The sequence below is a fragment of the Balaenoptera borealis genome (assembly GCF_965194805.1).
Source record: "Balaenoptera borealis genome assembly, chromosome: 1".
NCBI lineage: Eukaryota > Metazoa > Chordata > Mammalia > Artiodactyla > Balaenopteridae > Balaenoptera > Balaenoptera borealis.
In genome coordinates this window covers 79603765-79627484 of record NC_138860.1, presented here as the reverse complement: position 1 = coordinate 79627484, position 23720 = coordinate 79603765, and the positions used below count along the sequence as shown (strand labels likewise).

General features: G+C 42.5%; 1 protein-coding gene across 1 annotated transcript in view; it reads left to right on the top strand.

The window, feature by feature from the left end:
• Nucleotides 1-3778: 3778 nt before the first annotated feature.
• Nucleotides 3779-23720, top strand: part of CD1D (CD1d molecule) — a 58703-nt gene continuing 38761 nt past the window's right edge. Inside the window, exons 1-3 of the mRNA XM_082406287.1 lie at nucleotides 3779-6080; nucleotides 6931-7037; nucleotides 12439-12565. Of these exons, the coding sequence (XP_082262413.1) occupies nucleotides 12445-12565 (121 nt within the window). The 5' untranslated portion in view covers nucleotides 3779-6080; nucleotides 6931-7037; nucleotides 12439-12444. The remainder of the gene's footprint in view (nucleotides 6081-6930; nucleotides 7038-12438; nucleotides 12566-23720) is intronic.

The following is a 23720-nucleotide window of genomic DNA, read 5'->3' as shown; positions in this document are numbered from 1 at the left end:
TGGCTCATGGGCTCTAGAGCACAGATTCAGTAGTTGTGGTGCACAGGCTTAGTTGCTCCGCGGCATGTGGGACTTCCCAGACCAGGGCTCGAACCCATGTCCCCTGCATTGGCAGGCAGATTCTCAACCACTGTGCCACCAGGGAAGTCCCCTTTCTGTTGTTTTCAGTTTGTGGTAATTTGATACAACAGCTCCAGGAAACTAATACAGGAACCTCACAGGTCATCTAGTCCAACTCCTTCATCTAACAGGTGAGGAAGCTGAGGCTTGAAGAAGGAAAGTGACCAAGGTCACATAGTTATTGGCACAATAAGTAAAGGACTGGGATTCTGGTTTCTCCTCTCCTAGTCCACTACAACTGTGTCTTTTTTTAAAAAAAAATTAAACATCTTTTATTGAGGTATAATTCACATGCTGTACAATTTACCCATTTAAAGTATATAGTTCAGGGGAGTTCCCTGGTGGCCTAGTGGTTAGGATTCTGGACTTTCACTGCCATGGCCCGGGTTCAATCGCTGGTCAGGGAACAGAGATCCCACGAGTTGTGTGGCGTGGCCAAAAAAAACCAAAACAAAATGTACAGTTCAGTGTTTTGTTTTGTTCTTTTTCTTGTAAATTCACAGGGTTCTTCAAACATCATCACAATATAATTTGAGAATATTTTCATCCCTCCCAAAAGAAATCCCACATCCATTAGCATTCTTTTCTGTGTCTTTTATAATTCCTTGTTTCAGGCATATTGGTCTTATCTCCTGAATCAGACTGGGCTTCTCAATCTCTTATCTTTTCTACTCTTTTCTCCTTCTCTAGTCTGATGCTTCACCTGGGGCTGTGGTTGGATTGGTTACACTAACTCACTGTATTGATAAAGCTCTGGACCTGGTGGTTTCCTTTATGTTCCCCAGTTATGTTGCTGACTTGCAGGAAATGGCCAAGCAACTCATCATCCTCTGAACCAACTGCCAAAGACATCAGGTTGAATTGTCCTTCATTTGTTCCTTGCGAGGCAGGGCCCAGAAACAAGTCACAAAGGGCCAGGCAGTTTGAGCTCCTTCCAGTATCTCCAGGGGAAACTCCACTGCGTCACCCACCACAGTGTTGAGGAAGAGTTTACCACTGGCTGGGCCACCATCTGATGACCTGGATGGTGATGTCTGGAAGCCTAAGGAAAAAGAAAAAGTAGAACATGGTATTGGGACTTCCCTGGTGGTCCGGTGGCTAAGACTTAGCGGTCCCAATGCAGGGGGCCTGGGTTTGATTCCTCCAGGTTCCTTCCTGGTTTGAGTCTTGGCTTCATCACTTATTAAGTAAACTGTGATTGGGACTTCCCTGGTGGTGCAGTGGTTAAGACTCTGAGCTCCTAATAGAGGGGGCCCAGGTTTGATCCCTGGTCAGGGTACTAGATCCCACATGCAGGCCACAACTAAGAGTTCGCATACCACAACTAAGGAGCCTGCGAGCCGCAACTAAGGAGCCCATGAGCTGCAACTAAGACCCAGAGCAACCAAAAAAAAAAAAAAAAAAAAAGGATAAATAAATAAATAAAAAATAAAAGTAATTGTTTAAAAGAAAAAGTAAACTGTGATCTTGTTCAATACATTTACTTCACCTCTCCCTGCCTTATCTGTACCTTATACCTTAACCTCTTCATCTATCATATAGGCATACTATGTATTTCAAACAGTTGTTGTGAGAATCAAATGAGGTAACACTTGTTGAGCTCTTAGAGTGGCGTCCGACAGTGCTCAGCAAGGGTTTGCTTCTGTTATTTCCTGGCCTCTGTACTTGGTGTTTTTTCTGCCCACAATCCTGCATCTCTCCCCTCCCCCTTCCTGCTTGGTCAATTTCTACTTTAAGGCTAAGCCAGTGTTATTTCCCCTGGGACGCTTTCCCTAACCTCCACCATCTCCAGGCCATAGATGCAAAGCTCTGTCATAGTTCCTGGTGCTGAAATTGTTTTTTTCCCTCACTAGATTGTACCTTGAGAGCAGGAATTGTGTCTTTACTCTAGTGTCCCCAGCAACTAGCATATAAAGGCTGCTCCACATATATTTGTTGGATAAATGGGTAAATGTGATAGTCTGGATAAATTCATGTTTTAGTTAATCCAGGAATTTGGCTCTTCAGACAAAATGCTGCCCCCATTTTAAAACAGAGAGTAGACAATTCAGGACAGGGGACATTAGGAGGATCTTTTGTCTGGAACTGCTTCCTAAGAACGGTATCTTATTTCATGCCGGGGCTCTGAGAGCCAAGGGGCATTTTTCCATAGGCCTGTGGCACAGCTTTTCCTTTCTGCTCCATTGTGGGGGCGTGGACAGGAAGGAAAAGGGGAGGAGGAAGGAGTGGCTCCAGCTCCTGAGAACTCTACCTCGTGTCCGAGCATAGGAATATGCTTATTTTGGAAAGCTGTTCATCCTTCATCCTGTTGCCAGTAGCCTGAAGGGCCCTGGTCAGACATACATTAAAGCTCCCTCCGTCCTTCTAGGTCAGTTAAAAATATTTTGTTGAACAAATGAATGAAGGAATGTTACATCCAGAGGCTGCAGAGCAGTCATAGGAGAAGCCATCCTTTCCATTCCATCACAGAGAAATAGTGGGAAGGGAGCTCCTACTGGATGGAGTCAAACTTCCAAACAACTGGGAAAGGGATTCTGGGCTTGTGAGGAATGGAGCCAAAGTTTAGGGTAATCCCCCATCCTTGGCTGTCTCACAATTTCCTCTCTTGCAAACTTTGCAAATGCTTACAGGGCAGGTTGATCGAATAAAACTAATTTATAAAAGTGCAGATTCTAATACAGCACTTCAGATGTTTCAGAGATGTTCTAACAACATAACCTGATATGTAAAGTAGGAGTAGAGCACAACAGTTCTCAGGGACGTAGAGGTAGCAGGAACAATGGCATTTCAGCAGGACCCTAGGCTCTTTCAAATCGCACAGACTCTTCCCCAAAGCCTAGGAATCCTTCATTCATGTATTTAGTGCTATCTGTGTGTGAGGCATTATGAGACCAAGATGAGCAAAACTGACACTGTCCCAGCCCCTGTAGGGCTTGGTCTCATGGGGAAGATATACTATCAAGAGTCATTTAGAACATAACATGGTAAGTGTTAAGAGGGAGGCAAGGGGACCTTTGGAAGTGATAGATCAGCCTCCTGCCTAAGGCTTGGCAGTGTTGTTAGGATTTTTTCCCAGCGGTGATGATATCTACGTTGTTACATAAAATATGAGAAGGAACTAGTCACAGACAAAGGGAAGAAAAGAGAAGGTGTTGAGGTGTTTGACAAGTGTCCTCGGCAAAGGAGATGGCATTTTTGTTGCAGGACGTTAAGTAGGACTCATTAGGTACCCTGGAATTGTCAGTTATTCTGCCAAACCGAGAGGTACCATGAAGAGGTGGCAAGTCAGTTCTGCTATCCCAAACCATAGCCCAGCACCCCATCCTCTACCTCCCCAGGAAATAAATAGAAGATGGTTTGGAGGTGGAAAGGAAAAAGGGACTGATGGAATCATGTGTCTGTCACCAGCCAAGGGATCGAGTGCTGTGCGTTTTGTCCTCACCTTCCCCGAGTGAGGGGTCTCCGAGAGAACCACTCATAGAAATCGATGGGTTGGCAAGGAGAGACTGCATCTCAGTCCGTGGTTGGATACCTGCTGATGAGCTTGCCGATCTGTTCTCTGTGATCACTGGAATAAGGAGTGAGGGTTGACAGGGAAAGGGCTGTCACTCCTACAATGTGGTTTAGCAGGGACATGTGAGTTTCCTGTAAGTCAGAGGAACAGTGTGAAAATCAACACAGCTTGAGCCATCTTGCTGGTCCTCCTCCCAAGAAAACCATTAGCCAGGCGAGCTTAGTTATACAGCCAAAGGCAGGACCTGAGGCCTTGTGGGAAGCAGTTAGGCTGGAGCAGATGTCCCATCAGGGGACTGTGCGATGGAGAGAGCTCCCAGGAAACTAATCCATGTGCCCGTAAGAGTTAGCATTTGGGCACTTTCCAAATGGAAGGTATCCACAATCAGTCAGCTTTAGCCCGAGAGGCAAACAACCAACAGATGATTGCCATGACATGCCCAGTTAGGTAAAAGGATGTTTTGCCCTTCATCCCAGACCCTCCTCCAGGCCCCAACACAACAAGTAGCTTAAATTAGCAAAAAAGAGAGTTCTATTAAAGGACAGAATGCACCAGTTCCCCAAACTGAGTCCCACGCTGAAGACTGGCTGGTGCTGAAGGGAAGGAAGGAATGTAAACTTGATATGAGACTGAAGTTTTAAAGTGGGCTAACTACACTAGGCTGGACTTCTAATAACTAAACTAACAGAAAGCTACAGAATCTTTCAGAGCCGAAAAGGGAGAACTGACAGAGTATGGTGGATGGCATTGCTTAAAAGCAAGCCAGGATTGTGTTCGGCAGAGTTCAGAATGCTTATTACATTGTTTCCACAGGCAAAAAGGCCTTGAGGTAAGAAGCAGCCTCTTGCGTTAAAGTACAACCTTGAGGATATTATGCTAACTGAAACAAGCCAGTCACAAAAGGACAACTACTGTGTGATTCCACTTACATGAGGTACCTATAGTAGTCAAGTTAATAGAGACAGAAAGTAGAATGGTGGTTGCCAGGGGCTGGAAGCAATGGAGGGATGGGGAGTTATTGTTCAAAGAGTTCAGAGTTTCAGTTTGGAAAGATGAAAAAGTTCTGGAGACAGACTGTGGTGACGGTTGCACAACAATGTGCATGTAATTAATGCCACTGAAGTGTACACTTAAAAATCGTAAATTTTATGTTATGTATATTTCATCACAATAAAAGAAAAACATTTTAAAGATTAAAAAAAAAAAAAAAAAAGAACATAGTATTTGAAAGTGATTGGAACACAGAGTGAGAGAAGGCTGGAGGAGTAGGAAGAGGCCAGGCAATGAAACCCTTGTTAAGGTGTTGGTACTTTATTTTAGGGGCACAGGTAAGTCATGACACATTTTAATGACCACATTTGCACTTCAGAATAAACCAACAAATGGTGGGGTGGGAACTGGAGATGGAGAAATCATTTAAGCAAGAGATGATCTTGATCTGTGAATGACAGTAGGGATGGAGAAAAGGGGTCAGATGGGAGGATATTCAGGTAGAGAATTATCAGGAATTGCTGGTAGAGGGGAAAACCCAACAAAACTTCTCTTTCCCCACTTCTCCTTCCAGCTGACCCCCAAAATGCTGTCCCATTTCCACTTCCTTTCTTTCACTTCATTCGATGATGCTGGACCAATGCTCAGCTCGATCATTTGGTTCTCTGGGGCACTGCGCTTAGGAGGCAGCTTGGCTGTCCTACGGGGACCTGGAGGGCTGTGGGCACCAACAGTTTGCAAACAGCCCTCCCAGCAGCGCGAAGAGGCGGGCTGAGTCTCAAGTGTCATCCAGGTTTCACAGACCACTAGGTCCTAACGGAAGATTAAATGACTTGCCCAATACCCCACAGCTGATTTGTTACAAAGGGCAAATTTCAACTCCAGCTTTAGGGATCTTTTTTTTTTTTTTTTTTTAGGGATCTTTTAATAACACTTCATTGCTGCTTCCCGATGTTAAACAAGAGAAAGAAAATGAAAAAAAGGACAGCATTACCCAAACTACAATGCCCTGAGCACAGCAACGGAAACAACCAGATTGAGTGTCGGGTCTTCCTCTAGGTGTGCACGTGCTGCAAGTCCGAGGCCCGCCGCGGCGAAGGTAAAGAAGTGAGTGCGTGCTTCCGGAACGAGGCCAGCCCCGGAACCGGTGGGACAGTGCGCATGTGCTGCAGGTCCTAGGCCAGCCCCGGAAGAGGTGGGGAAGGAACCTAAAAGGAGAGGGTTGGCGCTATCTGTCAGCCTAAGCAGCCCACGTTCGGTTAGCAGAACCCATGCCATGGACGACCCCTTCCTTACACCTAGGACCGCTGCCTTACGGTCTGGCCGTAAGCACTGCACCTTTGGATTCCCCGAGGGCCAAAGAGAACACGGGTCCAGAAGCGCCCTCTTCTCCCGCGGCTTTTCCGGGGGCAGGGGAAATTGGCGAAGCCCATTGGCTAGTGGGGATCAGAAGAGGGTGAGTCACTCGGCCTGCGCGTGGGGCACTATGGGTGTTGTAGTTCCGGGCACCAGAGTCCAGTCTTCTAGAGAGAAATCTTGGAGTCCAGTGGGTGCAGGGAAGCTGCTTGCACAGGGGAAGCGGGTTTGGAGTAGCTGCGTGGGTGTGGCTTTGTTCTGCTATTTCTTTTGGGTGAGACCTCGCTCTTTCTGTCTGCCTTCAGGGGCCTTCAGTTTGTCCCATACTTGAGGCTTCCCCCTTTATAAGCTCCCATCACATGCAGATCCCTTTTACAATTCCAAGCTGGCTCCGACTGGTCTTAAGTTCCTTGTCTCGGCTATCTTCCTCACACCCAGGCCCTGGAATCCTCCTCCATCCTTCTTTCTCCCGTGAGTACCTTTTCTTGTCTCTGTCCTAGACAGAGCCCATCTTAACACTGCCCTTAGCCCATGAGGCATGCCAACGGCCTTAAGAAAAGGCTGTCACAGCAAATGTTTGTAGGCACAAGGAGATCTGAGCTTTCCACTTCAGCAGCCTTGCAGCTCACTTCTTTTTTGTTTCTCTTCTGATATTGCAATTGCCTCTTTTCTGATTCCACCTCTGTGTAGTCTCTCTTCTTAAGTCTGTTGGGCAACCTTTGTCGTAGATGGTCCCTCTTTGGTCCTGTCAGTTTGTCTCTGGCCTCACATTTTGGTTGTAGAACAGAGGGTGCCCACCTGAGCTAACTTATAGGACAGAGAGGGGGAAATGAAAGAAACTAGGTAGAAAAAAAAGAATTCGCAGAACTAGGTTTTATAGAAGTCAGAAAAATATATGGTGAAAGTGGGGGAAGAGAGCAATCCTTTTCTTCTTGTATCTCCACAAACAGTTTAGTGCTGGCTGTGAGCAGGGCTCTGGGGGCTCCGTGCTGGGGACGCACTAGCCGGAAACCACCTAGATTCTGGGGGTCCAGTCCAGGAGGACACAGACATGCAGGTAAGCAACAGTGCAGGATGGCATCAATCTCTGTCCTACCTTCCTGTGTGTTCCTCTGCTCATTCTCATCCTTCCCTCAGCTCATTCCAAAGTACTTTGCCTCTTCATATCTCCCTCTGTTCCATGTTTTTCTTTCCACTCCCAAGCTCCCTCTCCCCTTGTTCTGACCCAAGCCATTTCTTTTGTATCTTGCTGTTTTGTCACTTTGACACCAGAAGGTGTTGCAGGGAAAGCCATGCTCATAGGGGATTTAGTAACACGGACTGCTCCATGCTTGGCCTTCATCCTTGTGTGAGAAATGTCTATTAATCGTCATCTCATTCCAGGGCAATCTCTCAGCATTTATACACACTGCTTGGACTAGAATCACTTGTAGATCTTTTATACCGAATGCTCCAGAATCATGGAATGTCATGCAACCCAAATTGACTTAATTCTGCTGCCTATTGAGCGATGGGAGGAATCTGAGGTTTGAAAAGTTAATCTCATGGAGACAGTGGTCAGGAGGGACCCATTGATGTGTGATAAGAAGTAGAACCCTGCATGACTGGGGAAGAAAAGCCTTAGAATTTTTTTTTTTTTTAAGCATGCCTTAATGGATTGACTCGGCTAGAACAGAAATATTACCTTTCAAAAGATATTTTTGAACCGTAAATTCAGAAATCTTTTTTTATTCCCCTAGTCTATTCTAAATTGTCTTATTGGAGGCAATGCAATAGGGGGTGGTGGTGGATAGATTTCCAAATAATAGATAATCTAATAACCAGCTTATTTAAAGAATGCTCGCCACAATTACTGAAGCCTGTGCACTCTAGAGCCCGTGTGCCACAACTACTGAGCCCATGCACTGCAACTACTGAAGCCCGTGTGCTCTAGGGCCTGTGTGCCGCAACTACAGGGCTCTTGTGCCGCAACTACTGAGCTCGTGTACAGCAACTATGAGCCTGCACGCCTAGAGCCCATGCTCTGCAACAGGAGAAGCCACAGCCATGAGAAGCCTGTGCACTGCAAAGAAGAGTAGCCCCTGGGCTTCCCTGGTGGCGCAGTGGTTGAGAATCTGCCTGCCAATGCGGGGGACACGGGTTCGAGCCCTGGTCTGGGATGATCCCACATGCCGCGGAGCAACTGGGCCCGTGAGCCACAATTACTGAGCCTGTGCATCTGGAGCCTGTGCTCCGCAGCGGGAGAGGCCGCGATGGTGAGAGGTCTGCGCACCGTGATGAAGAGTGGCCCCCGCTCGCCACAACTGGAAGAAAGCCCTCGCACAGAAACGAAGACCCAACACAGCCATAAATAAATAAATAAATATTTATAAAAAAAAAAAAAAAAAAAAAAGAAGAGTAGCCCCTGTTCGTTGCAACTAAAGAAAGCCCGCGCGCAGCAACGAAGACCCAATGCAGCCACAAAAAGAAAAAAAAAAAAAAGAATGCTTTGCAATGCCTTTGGACAGTAGATTTACCTCTAGGATTGTTTATGACTAATACTACTTCATTTGCATTCCTTGAGAATGGGACGCACCATAAAGAAGTGAAATTTCATCTTCTATTATGCTTAAAATAATTCCCCTCCAAGTCCCTGCATGATCTGATCCCGAGTTACCTCTCTAATCTCACCTCCTACCCTCTTCCTTATGGTCACTCTACTCTAGCTACCCTGGCTTTATTGCTGTTTCATAAACATGCCATGCACACTCCCTCTGCCTGGAATACTCTTTTTCAGGTAACTTGTTCAGGGCTTTACTCAGATATTCATTTCATCAGAGAGGCCTTCTCTGATTACCTTATCTACAATAAAATAGAGCCTTTATTACTCTATCCCTGTGTTAAGTAGTATCACTTCTTGAAAATATTATATATTTGTTTACTTGCTTATTGTCTATTTCCCAAACTAGAAAATAAGCTCCATGAGAGTATGGTCCTAATCTGTTTCCTTAGTCCCTAGAACATGGTGTATAGAAAGCACTCAATTGTAGGATGAAAGGATTTTTAAAAAAACATTTACAGAGCACTTATTATGTGTAAGCCACTGTGTGTATAGTGAATAGTGTGGGATCTACAGAGACGAATAAGATAATAGTCCTTAACTTTGAACAATCTGCAGTCTAGAAGAACTATAGAATAATCTTAGGATCTTTCCTTAAATTGTAGCTAAGCCAAAGGTCATAAGTCTGAAGAGCCAAGGTCAACTGTGGTGTATTTGGGATGTAGTATCATTTGTCCCATTTGGCATACTTCTGAACTGGCCTCTGTGCTGCTCTGTTATTTCTGGGACCACTTCCCACCATGTCCTTGTGTAGAAGGATGAGCCTGCCTAGTCAAAGAGCGCACAAAAGTTGTTATTGCTTTACTTCTGTCTGGCCTCCTGGCTGCCAGTCTCACTCCCCTTCTAGGGCATCCAGTTCACCACCACCAGAGTGGCTGTCACCAACCCCAGATCTTACCACGTCTCCCATTTTAAGCCCTTCAATTGGCAACTCCTTACTTGGCATTCCAGGCACCCCCTTCTCCCCTCCCCTAATCTGACTCCTGTTTACCTCAACAGCTTTATCTTCCTTTGTGGTCTTCCTGACTTGATGATTCAGAAATACGAAATTTGCAGTTCCCTGACTATATTACTATTTTTGTTTTTCTCTGTGTTGTTCTCTTTGCCTCGAATGCCCTTTCCCTTAATCCTTGCCTTACTACAGTGGTCTTTCACAACTCAGCTAAAGGAACACATCTTCCAAGAAGCTTTAACAGTTCTCCTCTCCTGCCCAGGATGGATGAGTTTCCTTCCCTATGTCCCACTCCTTTTCTCAAAACAAAACACATGGCAGTACTCATTAATCTCTTTCTACCTACTAGATTGTAGGTCCTTTGAAGGTGGTCATGTGAAGGGCTGTCTGCATGGTGTTTAAGAGTGCGGGCCTTGGAGTCAGTCAGACCCAGGTTTGAATTCCAGCTCTGCTCCTTGTTGGCCGTATGTCTTTGGGCCAGTCACATGACTCTTTGAGCCTGTTTCCTCTTCAGTACAATGATCTAATTGTACTCACCTTTGTATCCCCAGCTTCTGGTACCATGCTCAATGAATTCAACTTGGATGTCTCTCTGTAGATTTCTTTTCTTTTTTTTTTTAATTTATCTTTTATCCAATAGCTATTTATTTATTTATTTAAATTATTTATTTATTTAATTTATTTTTGGCTGTGTTGGGTCTTAGTTGCAGCACGCAGGATCTTTCATTGCAGCATGCAAGCTTCTTGCTAATTGTGGTGGTCGGTTTTCTTTCTCTAGTTGTGGCGCGCAAGCTCCAGGGCACCGGGCTCTGTAGTTGTGGCGTGCAGGTTCCAGAGCACATGGGCTGTGTAGTTTGCAGCATGCAGGCTCTCTGGTTGAGGCGCGTGAGTTCAGTAGTTGTGGCACGTGGGCTTAGTTGCCCCATGGCATGTGGGATCTTAGTTCCCTGACCAGGGATCGAACCCGTGTCCCCTGCATTGTAAGGCGGATTCTTTACCACTGGACCACCAGGGAAATCCCTGTAGATTTCTTTCTTTTTTTTTTTTTAATAAATTTATTTATTTTATTTATTTTTATTTTTGGCTGTGTTGGGTCTTCATTGCTGTGCGTGGGCTTTCTCTAGTTGTGGTGAGTGGGAGCTACTCTTCGTTGCAGTGCGTGGGCTTCTCATTGTGGTGGCTTCTCTTGTTGCAGAGCACGGGCTCTAGGTACAGGGGCTTCAGTAGTTGTAGCACGCAGGCTCAGTAATTATGGCTCATGGGCTCTAGAGTGCAGGCTCAGTCGTTGTGACGCACGGGCTTAGTTGCTACATGGCATGTGGAATCTTCCCGGACCAGGGCTCAAACCCATGTCCCCTGCATTGGCAGGCATATTCTTAACCACTGTGCCACCAGGGAAGCCCCCCTGTAGATTTCTTTATGTTCTCTCTCCCTCTCTTGTTCATACAGGTTCAAGATGCTGACTCTTGGTTATAAGAGCAGTAGGCCTGACCTGAGTGAGTGATGGGTGATTGTGTGTATCTGAGAGAGAGTGAGAGAGAGAGAGAGAGAGAGAGAGAGAGAGAGAGAGAGAGAGAATATTAATGTGTCAGTAGGTTATATTGCACTAAATCTTGCTCCATTTGAGAGTTAAAAGTGGATAGTATGTGTCTAATTAGGGTCAGGTGGTGGCAGTAGGAATGATGTGTAGGTTTTGTCAAGCAAAAGAAGACTGGGAAAGATTAAACTTTCAAACCATTTACTTGCTTTTATACACTTCCAGTTTAAAACCCACAAAAACAACCAAATTTGAATATGGTTAATTAAATTGACATCTTAAACTTTAAGGTAGTTTTTATTTTGATTCATGGTATGGAAACTTTAACTTAGTCATTACTTTTGTTTCAGAAAACCATGAGAGAAAGAGATTTCAGGTCTAAAAGTTGTCATTTGGTTGATGCTCTGGTAGATCCACTTTAGAGAATGGGTTAATATCTCATATTAAAGTCCCATTTCAGCCTAGCTTTTAAAAAACTTTTGGTTGTAGAACTTCCAGAATCTTCTTATTATGTCCTTCAAAGCATGACATATGCAATAAAGCAAGTATTGTGCTTCTCTTAAAAGAATGTGGTTAATAAGAGTTGACAATGAAGGGAGTTGGGTCTCACAGCCTCAACTATTCCTCCAAGATAATGCAAACACATTACATCACTGTTCTACTCCCTTATGATGCTGGAAAACTTACTGTACATATTCTTCTTCTTTTTTTTTTAATAAATTTATTTTATTTATTTATTTATTTTTGGCTGAGTTGGATCTTCGTTGCTGCATGTGGGCTTTCTCTAGTTGCGGTGAGCGGAGTCTACTCTCTGTTGCGGTGCACGGGCTTCTCACTGCAGTGGCTTCTCTTGTTGTGGAGCACGGGCTCTAGGCATGCGGGCTTCAGTAGTTGTGGCGCTTGGGCTCAGTAGTTATGGCTCGTGGGCTCCAGAGCATAGGCTCATTAGTTGTGTTGCACGGGCTTAGTTGCTCTGCGGCATGCGGGATCTTCCCGAACCAGGGATCGAACCTGCGTCCCCTGCATTGGCAGGCGGATTCTTAACCACGGGGCCACCAGGGAAACCCCATATTCTTCTTAAAGATAAATCAGTGCAGTTTAAAATGGTGCCTAATTTCCTCAGAAGAAAACTGCTCACTTAAAACAATTAACCACTCTAAAAGGCCCACCTCAGTTGATCTTTCTTCCTACCTGAATAAATTCTTTTTAAAAAACAAAGAAAAAAAGAGAAAAAGAGTTGGAACTTAACAGTTGAAAGTGGACCAAACATCATTTTGGTTTTCTTCCTTTGTTTTGAATTCTTCAGAAGAAAAATGTTGGATTCTCCTAATAACTAATATAAGGCATGTTATTCTTTATTTTTTTCTCAGGTCTAGATGCAGAATATTTCCAGGGTATCCGAGCATACTGAAACATTACAAGAAAGGTCAATAAGTGCTGCACAGCATCCAAACTGGAAAAAGTTCAGCAACAGGAAGGCAGTGAAAGATAAAGAAGGTACCACCAAGAAAACTGTGTCAGTGATTTCCCCTAAGATGTTCTTGTCCCAAAGAAGCAGTCCCAGGGGAATGGATTTGTATACAAGTGAGTTTGGGAAAAGCTTCAGTTGGCATGCCATCCTTACAGAATATACTTGAGGAGAAATCCTGTGTGTATATATATATATATATATGTGTCCAGTGTGGCAAAGCTTCCTTTAGAGCTTTCATTTCATACAGCACGAGAGTTCTCTTTAGTGAAAAAGCCTATAAATATACTGAGTTTGAGAAAAAGTTTGGCTACATTCCACCCTCATTGAGCACTGGAGAAACCTCTACGTGTAATAACAGGGACTGTTTTCATTTGAGTCTCAGATCTCATTGTGTGTCAGAGAACACCTATTTTTTTTTTTTAACATCTTTGTTGGAGTATAGTTGCTTTACATTGTTGTGTTAGCTGCTATTGTATAACAAAGTGAATCAGCTATACGTATACATACATCCCCATATCTCCTCCCTCTTGCATCTCCCTCCCACCCTCCCTATCCCACCCCTCTAGGTGGTCACAAAGCACTGAGCTGACCTCCCTGTGCTATGCGGCTGCTTCCCACTAGCCATCCATTTTACATTTGGTAGTGTACATATGTCCATGCCACTCTCTCACTTCGTCCCAGCTTACCCTTCCCCCTCCCCGTGTCCTCAAGTCCATTCTCTACGCCTGTGTCTTTATTCCTGTCCTGCCCCTAGGTTCTTCAGAACCACTTTTCTTTTTTTTAGATTCCATATATATGTGTATTTATTTTTCTCTTTCTGACTTACTTCACTCTGTATGACAGACTCTAGGTCCATCCACCTCACTACAAATAACTCAATTTCGTTTCTTTTTATGGCTGAGTAATATTCCATTGTATATATGTGCCACAACTTCTTTATCCATTCATCTGTCAGTGGACACTTAGGTTGCTTCCATGTCCTGGCTATTGTAAATAGTGCTGCAATGAACATTGTGATACATGACTCTTTTTTTTTTAAATCAATTAATTTATTTTTATTTTTGGCTGCGTTGGGTCTTTGTTGCTGTGCGCGGGCTTTCTCTGGTTGTGGTGAATGGGGGTAACTCTTCATTCCGGGGCGCAGACTTCTCATTGCAGTGGCTTCTTTTGTTGCGGAGCACAGGCTCTAGGCGTGCGGGCTTCAGTAGTTGTGGCATGTGGGCTCAGTAGTTGTGGCTCACGGGCTCTAGAGCACAGGCTCAGTAGTTGTGGCATGCTGGCTTAGTTGCTCCGCAGCATGTGGGATCTTTCTGGGCCAGGGCTTGAACCCATGTCCCCTGCATTGGCAGGTGGATTCTTTTTTTTTTTTTTTTTTTAAATTTATTAATTTATTTATTTTTGGCTGTGTTGGGTCTTCGTTTCTGTGCGAGGGCTTTCTCCAGTTCTGGCAAGCGGGGGCCACTCTTCATCGCGGTGCGCGGGCCTCTCACTGCCGCGGCCTCTCCCATTGCGGAGCACAGGCTCCAGACGCGCAGGCTCAGTAGTTGTGGCTCACGGGCCCAGCCGCTCTGCGGCATGTGGGATCTTCCCAGACCAGGGCTCGAACCCATGTGCCCGGCATTGGCAGGCAGATTCTCAACCACTGCGCCACCAGGGAAGCCCCGGCAGGTGGATTCTTAACCACTGTGCCACTAGGGAAGCCCCATGATTCTTTTTTTTTTTTTTTTTTTAAACATCTTTATTGAAGTATAATTGCTTTACAATGGTGTGTTAGTTTCTGCTTTATAACAAAGTGAATCAGTTATACATATACATATGTTCCCACCCATGATTCTTTTTGAATTATGGTTTTCTCAGGGTATATGCCCTGTAGTGGGATTGCTGGGTCATATGGTAGTTCTATTTTTAGTTTTTTAAGGAACCTCCATACTGAGAACACCTATTTTCTGCCATCTTTCAGGGAGAAGGAAACCTGACAGAAACATCAAAGAAAGTTCTGAAGAGAGAAAATACTTTCTTAGGCCATTGAGAAGGATAATTGCAAATGCTTTGCAGATGTTGGATAGTTTACCAGGTGAAAAAAAGTGGGGGGGCCCATTTGAACCACAGATTCTAGGTGGCAGTTTGTTTGAGCTAAGAAATTGGTCAGCCATGGATCTCCCTCTGTCAATATCTCCTCCCCACATCCCCTTACCACTGTTATTCACTCAGCTTCCACTACTTGGCCCAAACATCACCCCTGTCACTTCCTCAGAGTTAAGCTCTCCCTTCTGTGTTCTCATATCTGCATGGACTTATATATAGATATTTGTGATTATAGTATCATGATCTCTGCTTGCTTTGACCTCTGGTTCTTTTACCTGTCTCTTGATCAGCTCCTTTGTTCTCTTGTCTTGGATTCAGGAGCTGGAATTTAGATTCTTTATCATGAAATTGTTCCCCTCTATGTATTTCATCTTCTCTTGAAAAATGAAAGAATTGGATTAAAACTGAAGTCACCCCTAGCTATTTTTTAACTGGGGTTAAGCCTTGCTGCCTGCCTCTTACTGGGAATTCCCTGGAGTTACACACTATCTTCCCAGGTGAGTCATAAACCTATTTGGGGAAAAATTTGTTGGGAAAGGGCACTATATAGTAGAATGGAAAGCAAGAAAGGAAGAACAATTTTACTTAAAAAGGGAGATGGTACTTCTTGAATTAGTTTTATTTTAAATAGGTCTTACAAAGTCTAATCTAACTTTTCCTTCTGCAAATGGATTTATTTTATCCGCTCTTCTTTTAGACCCCAGGATTCTTTCTAGGTCCCCTGAAAATTTTCCTTGGGTGACCTGTGTTTTTCAAACATAAGAGAACTCTGCTAAGTAAGATGCAAGGATATGAAAAGGATTTTCATGAGCAAGGCTTGGCAGAGGGAGGTGTGTGTGTGTGTGTGTGTGTGTGTGTGTGTGTGTGTGTATATGTATGCGTGTTTTGGAGAGAGATGCAGAAGATCAGGAGAGTGACTACCGTAAATTGAGGCCCCCTTCTTTTTCCTGATGAAATGGAATATTAGGGGGAATTTTAATCCATTACTGGATTCCATAGAGAACCCCCCTGAGGGAAAGTGAGGGAGAGGTCAAACGGACCCCGAGGAGGTCCCGCTCACCTAGTAGATGTACTTCCTGTAACTAGGAAGCATTCTGGAATGTGCAAAGCTACCTCTTAGGAGAGTGGTCCTGTCTGGTCTCCCTCCCACTTTAGGTACTTTGACCACAACTTTACAGATTCTGAAACAAATAACATGCCCGAAGTCTCACTTCTGTAAGAGATAGAGCAGATTGAAGAACCAAGGTCTGTGTGACTAAAAAACTATTACTGTTTCCCTTACCCTCTGTCGGCTAATGAAATTTGAGGGTGGCTGGTGATGGGGCTGGCGTAGAGTCATTGGCATTTCTGTTACCTTCCCTGAATTTCTCATTAATAGGGAAGGGCTTTTGGGATGCAGCTGTGAACATGGACATGGGGGAGGCACCTGCTCAGCGAGGACACCATATGCTGCTGTCTCCTGTCTTCCACTTACGCTTTGATCGCTCAGACACACCCAGTGGTGATAGACTCACTGCAGCACCTTGCCAGAATGGAGAGACACCAAAACAAGGGAGGTTTGGGACAGAGTAAGGAACCATCTTGGTCCTTAGGTGTCTTTGGGGACTCTGCTATTTTTTCTCAAATACCCCATTTTTCGGGGGTCTTGTCATGTGTGTCAGGGGTGGGTTGACTGGTGCTTAAAGGGGAAGGCACATGGTGTTCTGAGGTCTGTGACTTCATCTGCTTCTTGATGCAGCCAGACTTACTCAGGAAATTCTCTCTCACCTTCTCTGTTTATTGAATCTGTATTTCCATCATCAGAAATCCTGGGCTGTCTCCTTCTCGTCCCACTAGGAGTCTTTGCAGATGGATCTCCTAAAGATGCTTAAAGAGAATCAGACAACAGCTTGGCTTGTTTCATTTGGTTCTTGGGAGAGCAAAACTCAGGAAGTCCACTCTTTCTCTCTGTTCATTAATATAGGAAACAGACTCTGCTTCATGTGTCTTATCAGTCTTGGCTGTTTGATTATAAATTGAAGTATTTTTCCCCCCTCCCTTTGATTATAAAAGCAATATATGTATATTGTATACATTTCAGAAAAATCATAAAACTGTAAAAAAAAAAAAGAAAATCACTTGTTTATGTGTTTACTCAGGGAAAACACTGTTAACGTTTTAGAGATTTCGCTTCCAATAGTTTTATCTGCTCGTGCATAAAAACTTTAAAAGAATATGCACACCTATTTTTAATAATATTTTTTGATTGTAAACTAAAAAGTTTAAACAAAGCTCTGGAAGAGGAACCGAAGTGTAATAATTTAACTGGCAAATGAGCATATCTTTTTTTAGTGCTTTTTTTTTTTTTTTTCTTTTATGGATTCTTAGAGAATAATACCAAGTGAAACTGATAAAACAGAGTTGCCAGAGTTGTGAGACGGCACTATAGGTAGAGTAAGAGAATCTGAGTAAGCTGGGCACAATTGCCTTGAAGCAGTATTATTGCCCATGTTTAGGTTTTCTGGGCCTGTCATTGCATGGTTTATGGGAGGGCCAACCTAGCCTAAAAATCAGGCACAGGATAGACAACAGCAGTCAAGGAAGGAAGAAATGCATTATTGCATCAGGCCTGAGGATGAGTGAGGCTGTACAAAGTATGATTAATTCCAGATTTACACATTAGAATGGGTCCAGAACAGCACTGTCTAGTAAAAATGTAATGGAAGCCACACACATAATTGAACATTTTCTAATAGTCATGTTAAAAATGTGAAAAGAACCAGACTCTAGGGGAGAATTGCCTTTTCAGCATCTAGAGGCTGTCTCCATGCCTTGGTTCATGACTACTCTCCCTCCAGCTCCAAAGGCAGCAATGACGGGCTGAATCCTTGTGCTGCCATCTGTCTGACTTTTTCCTGCCTTCCTCTTACTTAAAAAAATTTTTGTTTATTTTTAGCTGTGTTGGGTCTTCGTTTCGTGAGAGGGCTTTCTCTAGTTGCGGCGAGCGGGGGCCCCTCTTCATTGCTGTGCGCGGGCCTCTCCCTGTCGCGGCCTCTCTTGTTGCGGAGCACAGGCTCCAGACGCGCAGGCTCAGTAATTGTGGCTCACGGGCCCAGTTGCTCCGCGGCATGTGGGATCCTCCCAGACCAGGGCTCGAACCCGTGTCCCCTGCATTGGCAGGCAGATTCTCAACCACTGCGCCACCAGGGAAGCCCCTTCCTCTTACTTTTAAGCGTCCTTGTGATTACATTGGGCCCATCTGGATAATCCAGGATAATCTCCTTATTTTAAGGTCAGGTGATTAGCAACCTTAATTTTATCTGCAACCTTAATTCCTCTTTGCCATGTAACCTAACATAATCACAAATTCTTGGGATTTAGGACAAGAAGCCTTCTTAGATAGTTAGATGTATACCCCAGGAAGAATTTTAATGAACCCAGATTCTTGCATCTTCCCATATGATAAAATTTATATTTTAAGGCAGGACAAGAAAATTTAAACATAAAATTCTCTCTCTGTATCTGTTTGGGGCTCCTCCCTTCCTCCCTAATGTGTAGTGTGCGTCTGCATTACACGTTAACCAGACCTCTTCCAAGATGGGAATGCCTGCTCAACTGTAAAGATCATTTTTTTCACTTTCTTCTGATGCTAGCAATGTAAGTTCTTTTTTATTTTTTTTCATCGTTATTGGAGTATAATTGCTTTACAATGGTGTGTTAGTTTCTGCTTCATAACAAAGTGAATCAGCTATATATACACATATATCCCCATATCTCCTTCCTCTTGTGTCTCCCTCCCACCCTCCCTATCCCACCCCTCTAGGTGGTCACAGAGCACTGAGCTGATCTCCCTGGGCTATGTGGCTGCTTCACACTAGCTATCTGTTTTAAATTTGATAGTGTATGTATGTCCATGCCACTCTCTCACTTTGTCCCAGCTTACCCTTCCCCTTCCCCGTGTCCTCAAGTCCATTCTCTACGTCTGTGTCTTTATTCCTGTCCTGCCCCTAGGTTCTTCAGAACCATTTTTTTTTTAAGATTCCACATATATATGTTAGCATACGGTATTTAATTTTCTCTTTTCTGACTTAGTTCACTCTGTATGACGGGCTCTAGGTCCATCCACCTCACTACAAATAACTCAATTTCGTTTCTTTTTATGGCTGAGTAATATTCCATTGTATATATGTGCCACATCTTCTTTATCCATTCATCTGTCGATGGACACTCAGGTTGCTTCCATGTCCTGGCTATTGTAAATAGAACTACAATGAACATTGTGGTACATGACTCTTTTTGGATTATGGTTTTCTCAGGGTATATGCCCAGTAGTGGGATTGCTGGATCGTATGGTAGTTCTATTTTTACTTTTGAAAGAACTTCCATACTGTTCTCCATAGTGGCTGTATCAATTTACATTCCCATCAAAAGTGCAAGAGGGTTCCCTTTTCTCCATACCTTCTCCAGCATTTATTGTTTGTAGATTTTTTGGTGATGGCCATTCTGACTGGTGTGAGGTGATGCCACATTGTAGTTTTTTTTTTTTTTAATTTTATTTATTTCACATTGTAGTTTTGATTTGCATTTCTCAAATTATTAGTGATGTTGAGCATCCTTTCAATTTGTTTGTTGGCAATCTGTATATCTTCTTTGGAGAAATGTCTATTTAGGTCTTCTGCCCATTTTTTGATTGGGTTGTTTGTTTTTTTGATATTGAGCTGCATGAGCTGCTGGTATATTTTGGAGATTAATCCTTGGTCAGTTGCTTCATTTGCAAATATTTTCCCCTATTCTGAGGGTTGTCTTTTCTTCTTGTTTATGGTTTCCTTTGCTGTGCAAGAGCTTTTAAGTTTCATTAGGTCCCATTTGTTTATTTTTGTGTTTATTTCCATTTCTCTAGGAGGTGGGTCAAAAAGGATCTTGCTGTGATTTATGTCATAGAGTGTTCTGCCTGTATTTTCCTCTAAGACTTTTATAGTGTCTGGCCTTACATTTAGGTATTTAATCCATTTTGAGTTTGTTTTTGTGTATGTTGTTAGGGAGTGTTCTAATTTCATTCTTTTACATGTAGCTGTCCAGTTTTCCCAGCACCACTTATTGAAGGGGTTGTCTTTTCTCCACTGTATATTCTTGCCTCCTTTTTCATAGATAAGTTGACCATAGGTGCGTGGGTTTATCTCTGGGCTTTCTATACTGTTCCATTGATCTATATTTCTGACTTTGTGCCAGTACCATACTGTCTTGATTACTGTAGCTTTGTAGTATAGTCTGAAGTCTGGGAGCCTGATTCCTCCAGCTCCGTTTTTCTTTCTCAAGATTGCTTTGGCTATTCGGAGTCTGTTGTGTTTCCATACAAATTGTGAAATTTTTTGTTCTAGTTCTGTGAAAAATGCCATTGGTAGTTTGATAGGGATTGCATTGAATCTGTAGATTGCTTTGGGTAGTATAGTCATTTTCACAATGTTGATTCTTCCAATCCAAGAACATGGTATATCTCTCCATCTGTTTGTATCATCTTTAATTTCTTTCATCAGTGTCTTATACTTTTCTGCATACAGGTCTTTTGTCTCTCTATGTAGGTTTTTTTTTTTTTTTTTAAACATCTTTATTGAAGTATAATTGCCTTACAATGGTGTGTTAGCTTCTGCTTTATAACAAAGTTAATCAGTTATACATATACAATATGTTCCCATATCTCTTCCCTCTTGCATCTCCCTCCCTCCCACCCTCCCCATCCCACCCCTCTAGGTGGTCACAAAGCACCGAGCTGATCTCCCTGTGCTATGCGGCTGCTTCCCACTAGCTATCTATTTTACATTTGGTAGTGTATATATGTCCATGACACTCTCTCACCCTGTCACATCTCACCCCACCCCCTCCCCATATCCTCAAGTCCATTCTCTAGTAGGTCTGTGTCTTTATTCCCATCTTGCCACTAGGTTCTTCATGGCTTTTTTTTCCCTTAGATTCCATATATATGTGTTAGCATACTGTATTTGTTTTTCTCTTTCTGACTTACTTCACTCTGTATGACAGACTCTAACTCCATCCACCTCATTACAAATACCTCCATTTCATTTCTTTTTATGGCTGAGTAATATTCCATTGTATATATGTGCCACATCTTCTTTATCCATTCATCTGCCGATGGACATTTAGGTTGCTTCCATGTCCTGGCTATTGTAAATAGAGCTGCAATGAACATTTTGGTACATGACTCTTTTTGAACTATGGTTTTCTCAGAGTATATGCCCAGTAGTGGGATTGCTGGATCGTATGGTAGTTCTATTTGTAGTTTTTTAAGGAACCTCCATACTGTTCTCCATAGTGGCTGTATCAATTTACATTCCCACCAACAGTGCAAGAGAGTTCCCTTTCCTCCACACCCTCTCCAGCATTTATTGTTTCTAGATTTTTTGATGATGGCCATTCTGACCGGTGTGAGATGATATCTCATTGTAGTTTTGATTTGCATTTCTCTGATGATTAATGATGTTGAGCATTCTTTCATGTGTCTGTAGGCCATCTGTATATCTTCTTTGGAGAAATGTCTATTTAGGTCTTCTGCCCATTTTTGGATTGGGTTGTTCGTTTTTTTGTTATTGAGCTGCATGAGCTGCTTGTAAATCTTGGAGATTAATCCTTTGTCAGTTGCTTCATTTGCCAATATTTTCTCCCATTCTGATGGTTGTCTTTTGGTCTTGTTTATGGTTTCCTTTGCTGTGCAAAAGCTTTTAAGTTTCATTAGGTCCCATTTGTTTATTTGTGTTCTTATTTCCATTTCTCTGGGAGCTGGGTCAAAAAGAATCTTGCTGTGATGTATGTCATAGAGTGTTCTGCCTATGTTTTCCTCTAAGAGTTTGATAGTGTCTGGTCTTACACTTAGGTCTTTAATCCATTTTGAGTTTATTTTTGTGCATGGTGTCAGGGAGTGTTCTAATTTCATACTTTTACATGTATCTGTCCAATTTTCCCAGCACCACTTATTGAAGAGGCTGTCTTTTCTCCACTGTATATGCTTGCCTCCTTTATCAAAGATAAGGTGACCATATGTGCGTGGGTTTATCTCTGGGCTTTCTATCCTGTTCCATTGATCAATATTTCTCTTTTTGTGCCAGTACCAAACTGTCTTGATTACTGTAGCTTTGTAATATAGTCTGAAGTCAGGGAGCCTGATTCCCCCAGCTCCATTTTTCGTTCTCAAGATTGCTTTGGCTATTCGGGGTCTTTTGTGTTTCCATACAAATTGTGAAATTTTTTGTTCTAGTTCTGTGAAAAATGCCAGTGGTAGTTTGATAGGGATTGCATTGAATCTGTAGATTGCTTTGGGTAGTAGAGTCATTTTCACAATGTTGATTCTTCCAATCCAAGAACACGGTATATCTCTCCATCTGTTTGTATCATCTTTAATTTCTTTCATCAGTGTCTTATACTTTTCTGCATACAGGTCTTTTGTCTCTCTATGTAGGTTTATTCCTAGTTATTTTATTTTGTTTGTTGCAGTGGTAAATGGGAGTGTTTCCTTAATTTCTCTTTCATATTTTTCATCATTAGTGTATAGGAATGCAAGAGATTTCTGCGCATTAATTTTGTATCCTGCTACTTTACCAAATTCGTTGATTATCTCTAGTAGTTTTCTGGTAGCATCTTTAGGATTCTCTATATATAGTATCATGTCATCTGCAAACAGTGACATCTTTATTTCTTCTTTTCCAATTTAGATTCCTTTTACTTTTTTTTTTTCTTCTCTGATTGCTGTGGCTAAAACTTCCAAAACTATGTTGAATAATAGTGGTGAGAGTGGACAACCTTGTCTTGTTCCTGATCTTACTGGAAATATTTTCAGTTTTTCACCATTGAGGACGATGTTGGCTGTGGGTTTGTCATATATGGCCTTTATTATGTTGAGGTAAGTTCCCTCTATGCCCACTTTCTGGAGGGTTTTTATCATAAATGGGTGTTAAATTTTGTCAAAAGCTTTTTCTCCATCTACTGAGATGATTATATGGTTTTTCTCCTTCAATTTGTTAATATGGTGTATCACATTGATTGATTTGCATATATTAAAGAATCCTTGCATTCCTGGTATAAACCCCACTTGATCATGGTGTATGATCCTTTTAATGTGCTGTTGGATTCTGTTTGCTAGTATTTTGTTGAGGATTTTTGCATCTATTTTCATCAGTGCTATTGGCCTGTGGTTTTCTTTCTTTGTGACATCTTTGTCTGGTTTTGGTATCAGTGTAATGGTGGTCTTGTAGAATGAGTTTGGATGTGTTCCTCTCTCTGCTGTATTTTGGAAGAGTTTGAGAAGGATAGGTGTTAGCTTTTCTCTAAATGTTTGATAGAATTCACCTGTGAAGCCATCTGGTCCTGGGCTTTTGTTTGTTGGAAGCTTTTTAATCACAGTTTCAATTTCAGTGCCTGTGATTGGTCTGTTTATATTTTCTATTTCTTCTTCCTGGTTCAGAGTCAGAAGGTTGTGCTTTTCTAAGAATTTGTCCATTTCTTCCAGGTTGTCCATTTTATTGGCATATAGTTGCTTGTAGTAATCTCTCACAATCCTTTGTATTTCTGCAATGTCAGTTGTTACTTCTCCATTTTAGTTTCTAATTCTATTGATTTGCATCTTCTCCCTTTTTTTCTTGATGAGTCTGGCTAATGGTTTATCAATTTTGTTTATCTTCTCAAAGAACCAGCTTTTAGTTTTGTTGATCTTTGCTATTGTTTCCTTCATTTCTTTTTCATTTATTTCTGATCTGATCTTTATGATTTCTTTCCTTCTGCTAACTTTGGGGTTTTTTTTTTTTGTTGTTCTTCTTTCTCTAATTGCTTTAGGTGTAAGGATAGGTTGTTTATTTGAGATGTTTCTTGTTTCTTGAGGTAGGATTGTATTGCTACAAACTTCTCTCTTAGAAATGCTTTCTCTGCATCCCATAGGTTTTTGGTCGTTGGGTTTTCATTGTCATTTGTCTAGGTATTTTTTGATTTCCTCTTTAATTTCTTTAGTGGTCTCTTGGTTATTTAGTAGTGTATTTTTTAACCTCCATGTGTTTGTGTTTTTTACCAATTTTTTCCTGTAATTGATATCTAGTCTCATAGTGTTGTGGTTGGAAA